This window comes from Pogoniulus pusillus, chromosome 7, assembly GCF_015220805.1.
Source record: "Pogoniulus pusillus isolate bPogPus1 chromosome 7, bPogPus1.pri, whole genome shotgun sequence".
In the NCBI taxonomy this organism is placed as follows: Eukaryota; Metazoa; Chordata; class Aves; order Piciformes; family Lybiidae; genus Pogoniulus; species Pogoniulus pusillus.
The window spans coordinates 283,872-303,286 of record NC_087270.1 but is presented as its reverse complement, the minus strand read 5'-3'; the positions used below and the strand labels follow the sequence as shown (position 1 = coordinate 303,286).

At 41.7% G+C, this 19,415-nt stretch overlaps 1 protein-coding gene across 1 annotated transcript in view; it reads left to right on the top strand.

Annotated features, from left to right (window-relative positions):
- SNTG2 (syntrophin gamma 2) overlaps positions 1–19,415 on the top strand; it is a 285,667-nt gene that overhangs the window by 247,399 nt on the left and 18,853 nt on the right. The window contains exon 14 of the mRNA XM_064145698.1: positions 13,370–13,579. Within this exon, the coding sequence (XP_064001768.1) occupies positions 13,370–13,579 (210 nt within the window). The remainder of the gene's footprint in view (positions 1–13,369; positions 13,580–19,415) is intronic.

The window sequence follows — 19,415 nt, the reverse complement described above, 5'->3', positions numbered from 1 at the left end:
AATTGCAGGCAACTTTAGTTTTCACTAGCTGCTGTCTTCTCTGCTCTTCCTTCTTTAACTATTTTACTAATGTTGAGTAGAACAAAGTTTGTTGTTCTGTCACCTGTACAGATCCTGACTTAATACTGCGGTGAAGGAGAACTGCTTAGCTTTTGGGTTTGGATGGTTTTATGTTTGTTGGGCTTTGTCATTTTGTTGTTTTGGGGTTTTTTAGTGCTGTAACACAGTTATTGAGGACAATTTACATAAGGAAAATTCAGAGTAGGGGTGTTTTCATTCTGCTTTAAATGTTACTACTGATAGCTCAGTCCTTCCCTGAATATTCTGGTAATTTCAAGGATCGTCTATCCCTAAAGCTAATTCTGATACTTGTTCATTAAGAAAAATAAGTGGAAATAAACTACCAAAGATTCAATGCTTTTAATGTTCTTGACATTTTGATAAATTAATGCTTAATTACCAATCTTCTTGAATACATTAGCTAAAGTGCAAAAGCTCAGATTCAACTCTTTCACTTCTTTTCTGTTCATTCTTTGGTATAAATGACAATAAGGCAAACTGAGCAAATTTAAAAATCTAGGGAAGTATAGTCACTGTGAGGGTGACAGAACACTGGAACAGGCTGCCCAGGGCAGTTAAGGAGTCCTCCTCTCTGGAGATATTCAAAACCCGCCTGAATGCATTTCCGAGTGATCCTGCTCTGGCAGGGTGGTAGGACTGGATGATCTTTTGAGGTCCCTTTCAGCCCCTGACATTCTGTGATTGTGATCTTGAGATTCAGGTTTCTGTGTTGCAGACTGAATGATGGGAGTTTGTGCTGTAAAAACTGCCCTTTGGGGAAAGTATTGGTAAGGATATTTAGAACCTAGTTAGAACTAGTGTAAAGCTGTGATGGAGAGTACTATTGTGTCTTCTCGTTAAAGATGGATTTTAAGTAGAGGTGTGTTAGTTTGAAGCAGGCTGTAATGTTTGGATGAGAAGAACTAGATTACAGGCTGTGAAAGGAAAACAATGGTGATGTCTACTTCCCTCACAGTCTTGCTGAAATGTATGGGAACAAGAAAGAAAAACATTAGATAACACACTTGCTTGGGCTGCTGACTGAGCTGCATCTCTCTAACACACCCTCCATTTGGACTAACCCACCTTTGCTTCTTAACCTCTTGGCCAAACCTCTATTCTTCCTTGGGACTGGGGTATGGTTGAGAAGGGTAGGGGGAATGTGAAAGGGAGGTTGAGAGCCTCTCCTGGGGACTCAGGTTTCTGGGAGGGGAGTTGTGTTTCTGTTTTACCTTTTACCTTGTATATTTCTGTCTATAACTGTATATACTGTAAATATCTGCTTGTATATTGTGCTAGTTATAAATAAATAGCTTCATTCATATTTCCAGAGCCAACTGAGTCTAGTCTGGGTGATTTCTAAAGTTTGGGGGGGGGGGCAGGGAACACCCAAACCATCACATCTTTTAATTTGGCACTCCAACGAGGGGCAAATTCATTTTGAGTGATTGTTAATTATCTCTGGGAAGCAGAATGAAGCTAATGAAGCAGATATTTCACTTAGTGGGGGCTATTGTGTGGTCTGTTTTCTGTTTTCTTGTGCATAATTGGATCAACGCCCAGATTGGTTACTTTTTGTTTACTATAATTTTTAAGAAGGTCAAAGTTAAACTCACATCTGTCTTTTGGAGCTGGAGGGACTTCATTCTTGGATATGCTGGTTTTAATGTAACTGAAAATTTTACTGGTAACATTACAGGAGTATTTACCAATAACAATACAGCAGATGGAAGTACTTCTGCTTTGTCTACAGCACTCATGAGACTTATTTTACCTAAAACTGAGATGCCAGATCCTTGTTCAGAATTTTATTCACGTTAGACTGTGGCATTTCTGTTGAGTGTGATTTTAGGTCTTGTAATTTTGATTTTCATATTAAGTTTGGCATTATGTAAGAAAAATTTGAGTGCAACGCCTCTAAGAACTAGGAAGCTGTCTGTGTCCAAGACAAAAGATAACCAATGTACCAGTGTAAACCAAAACAAAGATAACTCAGGGGCGCAACAGGGAGCTATCACTACACCTCCCTCTCCAGATTCTGGGAAAGCTTCCAATGTTTCTAGTGGGAATGATAACACGGCAGGATTCCCAGGATTCCCAGGAACACAGGTGACTACTCAAAGCCAGGATGTTCCCTCTACTAATAACATTAACTCAGCCAGTTTGAATCCCCAGGCAGCAGACAAGGACTCTACCTCTAAGGCAGATTTAAACTCACAGGCCTCAGGTCAGACCCCCAATGATTTAAACCCTCCAGTAGACTCGTCAAGGTCTGTGGCAGCTCAGGCCATTTTGGTGCCAGCCAAAGCCCCAGAAAAGACACATTTGACAAAGTGTGATTCAAAAGAGGATGTAAGAGAGGGGACCTCTGGTGAGCAAGAGGAAGAAGAGGAGACATGAAATCTCCGAGATTTGGCAAACATGCTTAGATCCCAGTACTCTGTTCAGAAGAGTGCTGTGAGGTTGGCTGCCAAGAAAGAGGATGGTTCCAATGAGTTTAAGAGTACTCTTAAGGAAAGTTCTGTTTCTAGGCCAGGGACATCTGGATCAACAAGAGGAAGAGGAGAAGGATGACATCCAGGACTCCAACGATCCCCTCAGAGAGGTCAGGGAAGTTAGAAAGGAATACTCAAGGGAATCAAGAGAGCCAATCCTAAGCTGGCTAGTGAGATGCCATAGCATTGGAGCAAATGCCCTGCAGGTAGGAGACAAGTCTGCCAAGCAGCTAGGGCCACTCACCAAGGAAAGTGGAGTGGACAAATACCCAGCAAGTCCTATTGGCAAGGTTATCTTGTGGACACGCCTTCTGTTAGCTGTGGCTATGAGATATCCTTCCCAATATAATCTGCCCTGGGTGGCCAAGAAGTGGAACACCATTGAGCAGGGAATTAAGGTTCTGAAGGAGTTTGCTGTGAAGGAAGTGCTTTATGGAGATCATGGCACACATGAGCCTGATGACATTCCTCTTGGAACAGGTCTCATGAAGAAGCTTATTACAGTATCACAGTATCACAGTATCACCAAGGTTGGAAGAGACCTCACAGATCATCAAGTCCAACCCTTTACCACAGTGCCCAAGGCTAGACCATGGCACCAAGTGCCACATCCAACCTTGCCTTGAACTGCCCCAGGGACGACGACTCCACCACCTCCCCAGGCAGCCCATTCCAGTGCCTAATGACTCTCTCAGTGAAGAACTTTCTCCTCACCTCGAGCCGAAATTTCCCCTGGCGCAGCCTGAGGCTGTGTCCTCTTGTTCTGGAGCTGGCCACCTGAGAGAAGAGAGCAACCTCCTCCTGGCCACAACCACCCTTCAGGTAGTTGTAGACAGCATTAAGCTTGCTCCTTCATCCAATGCTAACATCTTGGCCAGCAAGTTTCTATCAAGGGGTGATAATGAAAGGTCTTTCACTGTTGATGAATTCACTGACCAGCTCAGGCAGATAGAGGACAGCTTGTCACATTCTGCCATAGTCTCTGTGTGGCCGTTTGAGCTGATTCTCTAGCTCAGACATAGGGGAAAGATGAACACTGCAGAGATAGGCTACATAATGGCAACAATAGATAAATTAATATCATTTCATTGGAGCATCAAGAGCTTAATGTCCCCCTTTTCCTGCTGGCTTCTGCTGCTTTCAGCTGTGCCTATCTTCCCCAGCTGCTGTTTTGGCTGCTGCTGCTTCTGCTGCTTCACGGCTGCTTGACCCCTCTCCCATCTCCCTTGAGGTTATTGTATTGTTTTTTTTCCTTCCTTCTCTAGTTATTATCTCTCTTTACATTGTTATACTATAAGAAATACAATTTCATCTTTCCCTGACTTTCAAAAAAGGGGTCTGTGTTGTGGTGAGTTTATTTCTCTCTGGGGGAGGGATTTGCCCTAACCCGGGACATTAATTTTGGCGCTTTTCCAAATGTGGGGCACAATCTTGGTTTGGTTTTTTTTTCCCTTTTGATTGATAATCAGAATAAGAACATCAGGGGAAAATGAAGTTGTTTGATATATTCTGGCATATTACTGCCTCAATTCTGACTTTATCAGTTCAGCAGTGTTTTACAGCTATGTTGCACCACCAAGTGTGTTCATTCTTTGCTAAGATGGTCTGAGACTCGGTAAAAGCTGTGCTAACGAAGGTTGGAGATGTTGTTAGGAATGTTTTAAGGTTTAGGAATGTCGTTGAGGGTGTGCCGTATGTGACATTGGTGTCAGAGACTAGGAGTTATTTGGAAGAGCTGAGCTACCCAGTAGCCTGCCTAATATGTGTGAATTTGATGTTTTGGCTGCTATTGTGGGTCTGGTTGTAGTGTGGAGACGAGAGAGATGCAGGAACAAACAGGCTGTAAGTGAGGTTTTTGCCATTTCTGGAGGCAACAGCAGGGAGCTAAGGGTTAAAGAAACAGTCTGTGATTGAAGCGGGGAAGGGAAGGCCACGGCACCGGGCAGACGGACTGCTCGCAGAGCAGTGAAACGTCCTGCCTCGGAACCTTTGAGAGGAGGAAAAATTGTTGGACATGGCCCATACCCCACTGACCCTGAAGCATGGAGGCAGGAAACAATCTGGTTCCCATTCGTACCTAACAGAATGGAGGAAAGTAAAGGTAGAGGCGATGGAACCCCTGCAGAAGTGCAGTCACAAAGGGCTGCGGCAGCGGCTCCAGATCTGGCTGCAGACGGTGTGGGCTATGGAAAAGTTCCTCGGACAGATAAAGTTGAGGAACCGGTTTGTGGAAAATGTGGCTCGAACATTTTGATCTGTAGAAGGGTTGCTGACACCAGAGCCTCTGCCAGTAGAGAGGCTGCTGAGGCAAAGACTCTTTCACCTGCAACCAGGGGACCGGAAGCGGTACCGGGGGATGTGGCGGGGTCGTTGGAGGGTGAGCCCACTAACGCCGTTGAGCCTGCTAATGCCACTGCTCCTGCCTTAGCCCCGCTTGTCTCTGCTGAGCCGGCTGCTGTTGCTGCTGTGGGGAAGGGTCCTTCTGCCTCAGCCTCAGCTCCACTACCACGTGAGGAACAGAGCCAGGCAGACAAACAAAATTCAGATGATTCAAAGAAAGGCACCTCCCAGAGTAAGACACAGTTTACTTTAGATAAGGTCTCCCTTGCTCCAATTAAAACGAGGAGAAAAATGGCAGCTAGCCTTGGGGGTTGAGATAGCTCAGATGACAATGGGGATAAACCAGAGCAGGGTAACCCTTTTGCTGTGGATGAGGAGCTTCAGAAGTCTGCTCAACTCATGAAGCAAAGGGAAGAGGATCCAGGAGAAGGTACATCGGCTGGTGTGAAGGCTGTACCCTTGTGGGCACAAGGAGTGGAAAGGCTAAAGCGAAGGGAAAATATACTCAGGAGACGGATGATAGTGATGATGAGGAGAGAGCCCCGTTGCCAAGGGAGGAGGTCAGGCATATTAGGCAAGACTATGCCCAGAAAGAGTGAGAACTGCTGATGAGTTGGCTGAACAGATGCTGGGATGGAGGCATGGACACCATAGAAATACACCCTCGGACAGTAAGGCAGTTAGGAGTTTTCTCGAGAGACAATGGCATAGATAAGCACTTAGGACATCTTGGTGGCAACTCTAACCTCTGGTCATGCGTATTGGCAGCTGTGGTACTGCGGTACCCCAACAGGGATGATTAACCCTGGAGACCCTTACGCTGGAATACAATTGAACAGGGGGTTCAGTGCTTGCGAGAGATGGCCATAAGAGAGCTAATCTATGGAGATTATACAACGGAGGACCCTGAGGAGATACCTATTAGCCGAGCTCTCCTAAAGAAACTTATTCAGCTCGCCCCCTCTAATTATGCCCATACATTGGCAAGTAAAATGGTGGGGAAAGATGATGCAACAACTTCTCTGACTGTGGGAGAATTTGCTGATCAAATGAGGCAAATGGAGGATAGCCTTATGGTTAATGCTATTGTGTCAGCCATAAATACTACGACTGAAGAGATTAAAGATAGCATGAAACAACTCAAGGAGAATTTAAAACCTCCCTATCCCAGTTGGCAAAGGACAGTGAACTTTCTTCTTCACCATCAGAGTGGGTACATGTCTCAGCCATCAGAGATAGGTGTCCTCCTAGAAGACCAATTCAACCTAACTCACTAAAAAATAGACAACAGTCACGTGGGTCTCTTTGGGTAATCTTACGTGACCAGTTTGGTGAAAACATGGATAAATGGGATGGAAAACCTACTTCACATCTCCTAAAAAGAGTGAGAGAGTTACAGAGTGAGAAGCCTAAAAGAGTAGTTCCCTCAGTTTCCCCACATGACTCATATAGTTCTGGCAATGATTCAACTAACACCATTAAACACTATGCCAACTGCACTTGCAATGGCCAACATTAGGGGGGCCTTGCCTCTTACCAGGCAAAGGCCAGGGACCAGGAAGACAACAGGATATACTGGAATGTATATGTTAAATGGCCTGGTACCTTGATAATTCAGAAATACAGGGCTCTAGTGGACACGGGTGCACAATGCACATTGATGCCTTCAAACTGTAAAGGAATGGAGTCTATTACTATTTCTGGGATTACAGGAGGCTCTCAAGAATTGACAAGGTTAGAGGCAGAGGTGAGTTTGACTGGGAGTGATTGGTGAAGGCATGCCATTGTAACGGGTCCAAATGCACCTTGCATCTTGGGAATTGACTTTCTTAGAGAAGGGCGCTTTAAGGATCCCAAGGGTTTTAAATGGACCTTTGGAATAGCAACTGTAGAAGCTGTTGGAGACAAATTGAAGTTGTCTGCTAGGCCTGAGCTTTCAGATGAGTCTGCAGTTGTTGGGCAGCATAATGTAGAGGATGTGAAGTTGCCAGTTGCCACCCAAATTGTACACCACAGGCAATATAGAACAAACCATGACTCTTTGGTGCCCATACATGATCTGATTCGTCATCTGGAGCGCCAGGACATCATTAAAAAGACCCATTCACCTTTCAATAGTCCCATATGGCCTGTGCGAAAGGCAAATGGAGAATGGCAACTGACAGTTGATTTCCACGGCCTAAATGAAGTGACTCCGCCCATGAGTTCTGCTGTGCCGGACATGTTAGAACTCCAGTATGAGCTGGAATCCAAGGAGGCCAAATGGTATGCAACCATAGATGTTGCTAATGCTTTCTTTTCTATTCCAATAGCAGAGGAATGCAAGCCTCAATTTGCTTTCACCATCTTCCCCAGCTGCTGTTTTGGCTGCTGCTGCTTCTGCTGCTTCACGGCTGCTTGACCCCTCTCCCATCTCCCTTGAGGTTATTGTATTGTTTTTTTCCCTTCCTTCTCTAGTTATTATCTCTCTTTACATTGTTATACTATAAGAAATACAATTTCATCTTTCCCTGACTTTCAAAAAAGGGGTCTGTGTTGTGGTGAGTTTATTTCTCCCCGGGGGAGGAATTTGCCCTAACCCAGGACACTCTGCCATAAAAACTTTAAGTACAGAGATAAAAGATGGCATTAAAGACCACATTGAGAATGGCATTAAGAATAGCATCAAGGAAGGCATTAAAGACAGCATGAAAGAATTGAAGGAGGAAATAAAAACCTCCATTTCCAATCCGGCAAGAGATACCATTCCTGCATCATCTGAATGAATACATGTTTCTGCCATCAGGAACAGATGCCCACCTCCTGCAAGGCAGTTCCAGCCCAGGAAGAGACAAATTCCACCCAGACAGCAGCAATCACGTGCGTCACTGTGGATAATTCTGCGTAACCAATACAGTGAGAACATGAACAAGTGGGATGGTAAACCTACTTCATCTCTTTCAAAGAGAGTCAGGGAACTACAGAGTGGCAGAAACAGAGGCACCAATGCTAGAAAAGTAGCTGTCACTTCTTCAGCTCCCCAGAGCAACTGCAATTATTCCAACAATTGCAGTTTCTCTCACAACAACACCAATCATTGTGTACACTCTACATGCCATGTTCAACATTACGGGTGCCCTGCCTCCGGCCAGGAAGAAGAAAGGGATCGTGGAGAGAACTGAATCTATTGCAATGTATTCATTAGGTGGCCTGGCAGTTCAAAAGATTGAGGATGGTAAATTGCAATTGTCCATTAGACCTGAACTTTCTGATGAATCTGCAGTTGTGGGACAACATGACATAGAGGACCTGGAGGTGCCAAATGGTACTCGAAGTGTTCACCACAGGCAGTACAGAACTAATCATGACTCTTTTTTGCCCATTCATCAGCTGATTTGTCAACTGGAGAGTCAGGCTGTCATTGAGAAAGCTCATTCACCTTTCAACAGTCCCATCTGGCCTATGTGCAAGCCTAGCGATGGAGACTGGTGTCTCACAATAGACCTCCGTGCCCTCAACGAGGTGACTCCACTCATGAGCGCAGCTGTGCCAGACATGCTGGAACTCCAGTACGAGCTGGAATCGAAGGAGGCTAAATGGTATGCAACCATAGACATTGCTAATGCTTTCTTCTCTATTCCCATAGCAAAGGAATGCAGGCCTCAGTTTACATTCACCTGGAGAGGAATGCAGTACCAGTTCAACCGTTTGCCTCTGGGGTGGAAACACAGCTCAACCATCTGTCACTCAGTCATCCACAATACACTGGAGAAAGGTAAATCTCCAGAGCACATCCAGTACATCGACGACATCATGGTGTGGGGCCAAACTGCTGAGGAAGTCTTTGAGAAAGGTTAACAAAGTCATTGACATTCTGTTGCAAGCAGGTTTTGCCATCAAGAGAGACAAGGTCAAAGGAGCTGCCAGAGAAATTCAGTTTCTGGGAGTGCGGTGGCAGGATGGTCGCTGTCACATTCCTCAGGATGTGATCAACAGTCTCGACCATGGCAGTTCCCACCAATAAGAAGGACACTCTGTCTTTCTTGTGTGCAGTGGGATTTTGGAGACTACACATTCCTGGTTTCAGTCAGATTGTCAAACTTCTGCACGATGTGACTCGTAAGAGAAACAATTTTGAGTGGGGACTTGAACAACAAGCAGCCTTTGATCAGATCAAGCGAGCAGTAGTCCATGCAGTGGGCTTGGGACCTGTGCGATCTGGTCCGGACATTAAGAACATTCTGTACACGGCTGCCAGTGACAATGGTCCAACTTGGAGTCTTTGGCAGAGAGCTCCAAATGAGACACATGGTCGTCCACTTGGTTTTGGGGGTTGTACAGACAGAGGTTCAGAGGCAAATTACACCCCAACAGAGAACGAGATACTAGCAGCTTATGAAGGAGTGAAAGCAGCTTCTCAAGTGATTGGAAGTGAGTCACAATTGCTTTTAGCTCCTAGACTGCCAGTTCTAAACTGGATGTTCAAAGGCAAAGGTTCATCACCACATCATGCCACAGATGCAACCTGGTCTAGATGGATGGCTTTGATAACCCAATGAGCACGAATGAGTAATCTAGATCGATCTGGTCTGGTGGAGGTGATCACCAACTGGCTGGAAGGCACAGACTGTTCCAAACCTCCAGAGGAGAAAATAACTCGTGCTGAAGAAGCTCCTCCCTATGGTGGAAAAGAACTATGCTTTGTTCACAGATGGTTCCTGTCTTCTTGTTGGGAACAAGCGAATATGGAAGTCAGCAGTCTGAAGTCCTAGCAGGAGAGTTACTGAAGCGAGAGATGGAGAAGGAGAATCCAGTCAGTTTGCTGTCCAACTTGCTCTTGATGTGGCTGAACATGAAAATTGCCTATCCTTTACCTCTACACTGATTCATGGATGGTAGCCAATGCTCTATGGGGTTAGCTAAAGGACTGGAAGAAGAATGGTTGGCAGAGGAAAGGAAAGCCTATTTGGTGTGCTGATCTATGGCAGGACATTGATGCACGTCTGGAGAGAACTCCAGTGAAGGTGCGGCATGTAGACGCACACATGCCTAAGAGCAGAGATACTGAGGAACACCAACACAAGCAGCAGGCAGAATCAGACAACGGCACTCATTTCAAGAACAATCTTGTGAAAAACTGGGCCAAAGAGCATGGCATTGAGTGGATCTATCACATACCCTACTATGCACCAGCTTCAGGGAGGATTTGAGCACTACAACGGTTTGCTGAAAACCACACTAAAAGCCATGGGGGTGTGGAACTCTAAAAAACTGGGACAAACATTTAGCACAAGCTACCTGGTTGGTAAATAGTAGAGGTTCAGTAAACAGAGCAGGACCTGCACAATCAAACTTGGTCCAAACAGTAGACGGTGATAAATTTCCTGTTGTACTTGAAAAGAATCTGTTAGGGAAAACTCTTTGGGTATTTTCACCTTCGCGTGAGGGGAAACCTGTCCGAGGGGTGGTGTCTGCTGAAGGTCCTCATCACACCTACTGGGTAATGCAGGAGAATGGTGAAATCCAGTGTATTCGACAGAGAAATCTAACTGTAGCTGAGAGAGTTTAAATTCAGAGTGTATAATACAAGCTGTTAGGAGTTTTCTGTTCTAGGTACCATCGGCGTCCGACAATGAAGGAATCTACGAGAGAATCTACAGTATGTGAGCACAAACCCAACGTCACCTCAGAGTCCCTGTTGTTGCCTCATCTGTGAGGAGACAAACTGTTCTGAGCTTTTGAATCACCTACATCTGAGATAGCTGGAATGAAGTGTGAACTGAACTTGTAAAATTCATTAGTGTAAATATTGTTTTAGATTAGATCAGATAATTCTCAGCAATACCCTGAGTAAATTAGACAGGGGTGGATTGTGGTAGTTTGAAGCAGGCTGGAATGTTTGCACTAGCCCACCTTTGCTTCTTAACCTCTTGGCCAAACCTCTATTCTTCCTTGGGATTGGGGTAAGGTTGAGAAGGGTAGGGGGAATGTGAAAGGGAGGTTGAGAGCCTCTCCTGGGGACTTAGGTTTCTGGGAGGGGAGTTGTGTTTCTGTATTACCTTTTACCTTGTATATTTCTGTATATAACTGTATATGTTGTAAATATCTGCTTGTATATTGTGCTAGCTGTAAATAAATAGCTTCATTCATATTTCCAGAGCCGCCTGAGTCTAGTCTGGGTGATTTCTAAAGTGGGGGGGGGGGTGGGGGGGGGGGCGAGGAACACCCAAACCGTCACAAGATGTGAGCTTTTAACCAAATTGTAAACTTCTCAACTATGTTCATTATGACACGAGTCAAAAGTGGTAAATAAGGATCTAATATGGAATTTACATTTTAAAACAAAATGATTATTCTATTTTAGATTTTGTTTTCTTTGGATATATACATAAATATATCCATTTACATAGAATCAGAGAAGTGGTTTTGGTTGAAAAAGACCTTTAAGATCTTTGAGTCCAACTGTTATCTAAATCAAGTCTGTGATTCTGTGATTTTCATACTTAAACATGTGTGTTCAAATATGTCAATTACATTTTTTATATTTTTAATCTATTATTTTAAAATATTTTTATCTCTCCATATGTATTAATGTACTCAAATATTCATGGACATGTAGTGATAACAACAAGATGATTAAAAATGTAATCTCCTATATTATAGGGTTTTCTTTCCTTATGGTGCCTCATACTCCATATTTTCTGGAACTATTACTGAAAAGCTTTGCTTTTCAGAGGTGAGAATATTAGATATACTTTTAAAAGCTACCCATCTTAAAAACAGCCCAACATTTTAACATGTATTTTCACATAAAGAGTAAAAAGTATCAATGTAGCTGTCTGCAAGACAGGATGAGCATCACTCAGTCTTGAAGCAGATGTAGATGGGAATACCTGTCACTCCTTCACACCAGATTATGTTCAGGTATTTTGCTCAAATTCCTTTTCAGCAGTCTAGGGAGCACTGTAATATGATTTTGAAATTCCTCAAGGCTGTTTTCTCCTCAGGCAGCTGCAGGGCCATTTTTGGCAACAAAATGATTTGTACCCTGGTAGCATTATGTGCAGTTTCTGAGATGAAGTACCCCACAGAATCCCCATAGGTTCACCATACCAGAAGTGATTAAATAGGATAAAGTTAAATTTCCAGCTTATATTGCACAATAATTCACCAGCACAAGTAAAATTTTCAGTTCTCATGTGAGTGTTTTGATTCTGTTTGTGAATATGGGAGCAGTGCTAGCAAAGTTATTTGTTTCCTCTGCTTTTCATTACTAAAAATTAGGTCTTGCTGCTGCCCCGTGAGGACGGTTGTGTGTGCGTTTACAACAGGAGGGCAACAAGTACATGATTATTTGGATTTTTTTTTTTTACATATATATATAATATTTTTCCTTACATTTGGGTGCTTAGGTTCCAAGTGTTTGGTTTTTTGTGCAAGGTCTTAGAACTATAGCCTCATGGATAGATTATCAGAGGTTCTGGAAAACTAAATTCTAACTCTTTATAATCTAAACACGTATAACTCTTTATAAGGCATATCCTGACTACAAGATTCTAGATCTTGGGTATCACTACAAATTTGCATTCTAGCATTTTCAAAACCACAGAAATCCAGTCAAACATGACTCAGATCATCTCAGCTGGAGTCATGTTTCCTAAATCTAACCTGGATTGCTAGAGTGAAAAAAATCTACTTCTGCATGACAAGAAAATGAAAAATAATGTCCTCTTTACGAATTATTTTTATTGTTCTTTCAATCTTCTGTGTCTCACATTCTTATAGAGAAATGGGGATAGGAAAGGACCATTTCTGGTCAACAGGAATTTAAAAAATGCACAAAATGGAAATTCAGTTGGTGAAATTGTCAGATGTATAAACCATAGCTTTTTATTTGGTTTTCTTTTTCTCTATATTTATGCAAATCAATGGTGTCTTGAAAGATTTTGGACACTTCTTGTAAGAATTTATGAAACATTCTATTACAAGAGTATTTTTTATTATGAAAGGCTGGTGTGAAATTTCTCTTAATCTTGAAGGTGATGACAGGATCACACTTCACCCCTTCTTGCAGTAGCAGAGCAGCCTTTGCAGCTATTAGGAGACATTTAGCAGCTCTCATTGTCATTTCCAGAATTAGGTGCTTGATAAGTGACTGCATTCCTTGATGTTTAGCATATTGGAACCCTATTGGAACAGAGTAATATTCTCCTGTAAAGCTGGTGCACAGCTGTTGAGTTGCATTCAGGCAACTTGGTGTTTTCCTTCCTTAATGTTTTTAGATTAGCTATGTATTGCTCAGATAACAGTCTTTTGGAACTGCAGACATAGCTTGGATTACAGGGCACAGGGTAAAGTAGATCAGAAGTGGAGAAGTTATTGTTGATGTTATTAATTATCAGAACATTTCTTCAAGTTCATTATTAATGTAATGACATGACATATCCAAGTACTTTATGCTAGGTGAAGAATCAAATATTGCACATGTCTTTCAGCTCTGGCTTGCTGATGATTGTTGGATGCAAGCAAATTTATATTTAGGTATCCATCAGGACTTTGATCTTGAAGACCAGAGGTCATATTGTTTCAGCGTAATGGTTGGACATGGCAAGAGTCATTATTTCAATGTGGAGCTGGACAGTGAGTTGGCAGTGTGGGAGAAATCATTTCAAAGAGCGATTTTCTTGGAAGTTCAAAGAACAGGGGTAAGTAATGAGTAATTTAAAGCCTGGAACTATTTCATCAATAAAACCAATGTAACATTTTTTAGATTATTTGTATGTTTAATAATTGCATCAGATTGATGTGCTCCACATGTTCTGAACACCTTCAGGGATAGTGACTCCACCACCTCTCTAGGCAGCCTGTTCCAATGCCTGTCCACTCTTTTAGCAAAGATTTTTTTTTCCTAATATCCAATCTAAACATTCCCCTTTAAATGCAGCTTGGCTCTCTTTACCATTAAGGGTCCCCAAGTTCTTGTCTTTGACAGAGTTGTTTTCACCCTCACCCTGTACATGTTCTTTAAAGTAGGAATTTCTAGAAGAAGAGTTGTATTTCTAACAAGCTTCTGACACATCATGGTCTACAAAAAGGAGCGTTCAAAGATGCTTTCAAATTTTATCTGCCTATATTGTGTGACATTTTTATACATTTCTTCTGAAAACAACAGCAGTATTAAATGAGAGAAAGGGTGTAATAAAGCAGGAGGGAATACCCCTCACAATATCATTGCCCTTTCAGCTGTTTTAAAACAATACTTCAAGCTGCCAATGCTTCCAAAAAGGTGTCTACTGAGAAACTTATGAAATATATCTATTTGCAGTAACAGCGAACAAACCGATGTTAATTTAAATGTATCTATTTTCTTACTAGAAAAAGTATTGTAGTCACTGATGGCATAATTCTGACAGATGTGGGCAGAAAGTGGCTGAAAGGCAGAAAAAGTGTTGTTTAAAAGTTATTTCCATGACCTTGGTGATAAAAGTTCACATTGCATTGGAGAAAGATGAAGTGAAGTCCTCTGAATCATAAATAGAAGTCCAGTCATCTCCCACAAATCTCAGCAAGCCTCTTTGTCTCACCAGGGAGATTCTAAACAATACAAGGCCAATAATGAAGCTCTGATAAAGTAGATGTTTTGGAGTTTTTGTAAAAGAACAAAACCTTCTTTACAATTTAGACAATCTTAAAAAAAAAAAGGATATCCTGTCTTCTCATACTAATTATTTGATTCATCAGGGTGGTCTTTCCAGTACTAAGGGATTTTGCTCTATTTTGTTTCAATGTTGTCTTTTTTTAAGTAATTTTATCAGTATTCTTCCTTCCCTTCAAGCTAAAAAGACTTTATGTTTACTAATCTGAATCTTAATTAATGCAGAAACATTTTAGAAAGGATGATTTGGGTCTTTGGTGTCTTCAGTCTCATTCAACAGGAGTATAGAAGAGGATATTGCAATAGTATTTGGTAGTGGACAGAGGACACAATGATAGTAATACATTTCACTGTCAGCTGCAGAAAAGTTGCCGTAACTTAAAATGTTGTTAAATGGATGTCAGAAGCCAAAGAAGAAGAATCTACTTCACAAGATGGAAGAGTTCTCAGGAGACTCAAAAGAACATTTGGGGGAAAGTTATCTACTGCAGTGTCTCTGCAGGTGATCTGTAGTGATATAATCTCTTCATTTATCTAGCAACTTCTAAACACAAAGGAAAGTTTTCCTTTTGTGTTTCCAGCTGTGATGAAGATGCTTCAAGTTCTTCTCAGTCCTCATGAAGCTGAATAACCTAGTTTCATGAAACTATTTGCTTGCCTTGGACAAAAGAAATTGTTTAGAGTTAGTGCAAAATTAAAATACATCAGATGCTGGACTCCATTTACTCATACCAGATGAACCAAGTATTTGTACTTATGTCTTGGTTCTAGATTAAATTTCCCAGAGACTCAAAATATAGCTAACAGAACCAATACAATAATGGGATGCTATCCCCTCTGCCCTCACCCTTTGGAAAGAAAGGAATTAGATGTAGAGAGGAAAAGGGTAAAACACCCAAATAAAATAGTCTTACTTCAATTTAGAAGTTAAAAGAAAAAACAAAAAGGTTAACATTAAATAGAAGGTATGTAAGGTAGGGGAGTTACAAAGAGATATAGGGAAAGGAAAACAAGATACAAGAAATATAAATACAACCAGATTGATGGCAATGGATGGAGGTAGATTTTCAGGAAGGGGGGGTGTCCACCATGTGGTAGGATGCTCACGTGGTGAAAACAAGAGCAGCAGCAGAAACAAAGGTGGTGCTAGCAGGCAGGGAGGTGAAAAAGAGAAAGAAACAGGAAGTTCATGTGTTTTAATAGGGGCCCTAGACAGGAAGTGAGAGTGGGCTAATCAGTACACCTGGGGTCAGGTTCAAGATCCATCCCACTGATGGAAAGTTAACCCTTTACAACTTAAAGTACAAAAATGTTAAATACAGCTGGTAATGCTTAATTTTATATTGGATGATGATGACAAAGCATATGTGAAGCAGAAATATATGTAGGAATCCCTTTAAAAATGGAAATGTTGCCACACCCAATCTCATGAGGTTCAATAAGTCACAGAATCAGAGAATGTTAGGGTTTAGAAGAGGTCATGCAGGAATGCGTCCGCATGGTTCTTGAAAGTCTCCAGCTACAACCTCTCTGGGGAGCTTATTCCAGTGCTCTGTGACCCTTATAGTAAAGAAGTTCTTCCTCATGTTGAAGTGGAACATCCTGCACTGTAGTTTACGTCCATTGCCCCTTGTCCTATCTCAGGGTGCAAGTAAGAAGAGGTTGTCCTTTTCTCCCTGACACCCAGCCCTCAGATATTTATAAACATTTATTAGATCCCCTCTCAGTCTTCTCTTCCCCAGATTGAGAAGCCCCAGGTCTCCAGCCTTTCCTCATAAGAAAGTGAAGGTATGTGAAAATATACGTGGGACAATTTACAGGTAAAAAGCTGTTAACCATTCAAATCACTGTTATATCTTGCTTTTCTTTGTGGAACAATGAGTTGGTGTAAATCTGCAAAGCTGTTGCTCAGGCACAGAGATGAAGAAGCACAATCTGTTCCTGACATAGACTAAGGCTAAAAAATAGGCTTTTTTGAAATTTCCGTGCTAGAGGATGACCACTGCTAAGCTGCTAGCCTTTGATTTTGCCCTCTCATGTCCATTTTTCTCCCTACCTTTTTCTACAACCAATGTAAGCCATAGTCTGCTCATTCATCAGAGGAGGTGACAACCCCTTTTTATTCTGTCAAATTTACATTAGCCATGAGTGCACATCTCAGAGAGATTGCTTTGGCCATGGACAGGCATAGAATCATAGAACCATTAAGGCTGAAAGAGGCTTGAGATCATAACATCCAACCTCTCACCTAGAACTCAGTGACTACTGATAAAACAGTGCCACAAAACCATGTCCTTGAGCACCACATGCACATGTCTTTTAAATACCTCTTAGGGTGGTGACTTCACCACCTCCTCAGGCAGCCTGTTCTGATGCCTGGTAATCCTTTCTGTGAAGAAGTTTTTCCTAATATCCAGCCTGAACCTGGCACAACTTAAAGCCATTTCCTCTTATCCTGTTTCTTGTTGCATGTGAGAAGAGACCAACGTCCACATCACTCCATCCTCCTTTGAGATAGTTGTCATGAGCATTATAAATTGTGAATAGATTAGATTAGATTGATATTTATCTCAGTTAGAATAGCTGTTGTGTGACAGGAATTTTACTTATGAGGCTGGCTCAGATTGTAATAGATAGCAGTATCTTGAGCAAGCCAGCATTTGAAAAATTAGCATGTTCAACATAAGTGTTATTTTCTACAGCATGAAGCACTGGGCTAGCTTCACTGCTGCTAAAATCAATAGAAGCTTTCTTTGAAGTTCAGTGAGACTATAGTGGGACATTATTAGAGTTCTCAGAAAAATCTTTCTTTTACTGCTAGGGTAACTTGCATATTAAAGAACGCCAGTGGAGCACCTGGGTAAAATGAATCTTTGTTCACCAATATGGTTAGATGGTCATAGTCCTCTTTATTTCCGTGATACAGTGATTTATATGCATTCTTGCAAGAGGTGTGCTCCACCAAGATTGGTTACATATAGAGGGTACAGGGTTACATGTAAGGCATGGATAGGTCAATATACCATAACAATCTGAGGGTCAGCCTCTGGGGCTGGCTAAACTCTGCCCACCTGCAGCTGGCACTCCACCCCCTGCAGCTGCATGTGGGGGGAAGCTACCCAGTGCCTGGTATCTTAACTCCCAAGATGGATTCAAGGACGCTCCCAGCATGGGTTGCTCATGTTTATCATTTTGTGTCCTCTGCTAGCAAGAATTTCTCCAACACTTGCATACATAAATGTTGAGTCACAGATGTGCATCAATGTTTTAAAAAAAACCAAGACAACAACCATAATGTCTTCTTGAAATCATCAGTTTACAGTACCATCATTTGTAAGAGTATGTACTTTTTCTATACTAAGAGTCAGTCAAGTAAGTAAAAAGAATCTTTACATTCTGTTGCAACTGCAGATCTTGAAGGAATGTACAAGAATTTTAATCAGATCTGGTTTGGTTGTATGAGGTGGGTTTAATTGTATCCATTCATATTTTCACAGTTGTGTAACCTTTTAATTGTGGTGTGATGAATTCCTTAAAGGTATGACCAGTTGAGTGGATCTGCCACATTTAAAGTGAAGATGGTATTGATTCCTTTACTCTCACACAAATTATTTCACGTATTTTTTTGCAAAGTTATCTGTAAGAGAATACACCAAGGGTTCAGAAAGCTGTTCTAAATTAAAATTCTGAAAGCTCTCATATTTTTCATGAATGTCAAAATTCATCATCAGGTCATTTTCTCATACATAATCTGGATTCAGAGTGAGAATGCTTTCAGTGTATTTTATAAAAGCACTCTGAAAGTTCTGCTTAAAAACAAACAATCAAATTTTTAAAATATGAGAAAGATTACATATTTTTAATTTTTTAATTGAACCATATTGGAATTTCAGCTTTGAAGGCACTTCTGTGTAGCACAAGCCATTCTATGGGGGGGGGGGGGGGGGGGGGGGGGGGGGAAAGTCTGTTGAAGAAGACTTTTCAGGCTGTCTTCAGAATTAAGGGATTTAATTTTGTACGCCTTCTAGTGCACCCTCTGTGTGTGGGCAGAGATACATTTCTCACCACAATCATAACAACTGTGGTTGCTCTTATCATCATCTCCACATCCTACTTCTAGCTTTTTAATGTTAAAATTGGATTTTTAAAATATTTTTTAGTTTAATCTTATTCTTGACCTGGCTGCTCACGTAATAAGGCTTTTACCAAACGCTGTGTTTTGCTAAGTACAGTGGATGCATTAAAAAACCTTACTCCTTCCACTTCTGTATGATTTAATAGCTTGCAAAATGCTGCTGGTTTAAGTTGTAGAGCAAGAATTGGTGTTCTAGTCTGTCTGCAGTGGTGTAATCTTTTTTCCCTTACCCTCACTGTATTTTAAATGCTGTTGACACATTATTTTATTTCCAATGCATAATAAAAGAGCACAAAATAAAATCATAGAATTGTTTTTGTGAGAGAAGACCTTTAAGATCATTGAGACCAATCATTATCTAGCAGCTAAGTCTAGTGGTAAACTGTGTCCCTCAGCACCACATCTCAGTGTCTTTGAAACACCTTCAGGGATGAGATTTAACCACCTCCCTGGAAAGACTGTTCCAGTGTTTGAGAACCCTTTCAGCCACTAAGTTTCTTTTAAAATCCAACCTAAACTTCCCCTGATGCAACTTGAGGACATTTTCTCTTGTCCTGTAACATGGTACTAGGAAAAAGAGAACTACACCCACCTTGCTCGGACCTCATTTCTGGTAGTTGTAGAATGTAAGGATATCATCTTAGCCTCCTTTTCTTCAGGTCCTTCTCTGGTTTAGGCTGTTCAGTTCCTCTGAGAAGTTCTGCAAACTTCAGTGTTTTAGAGATGATCACACTGATAGAAAGACACAAAA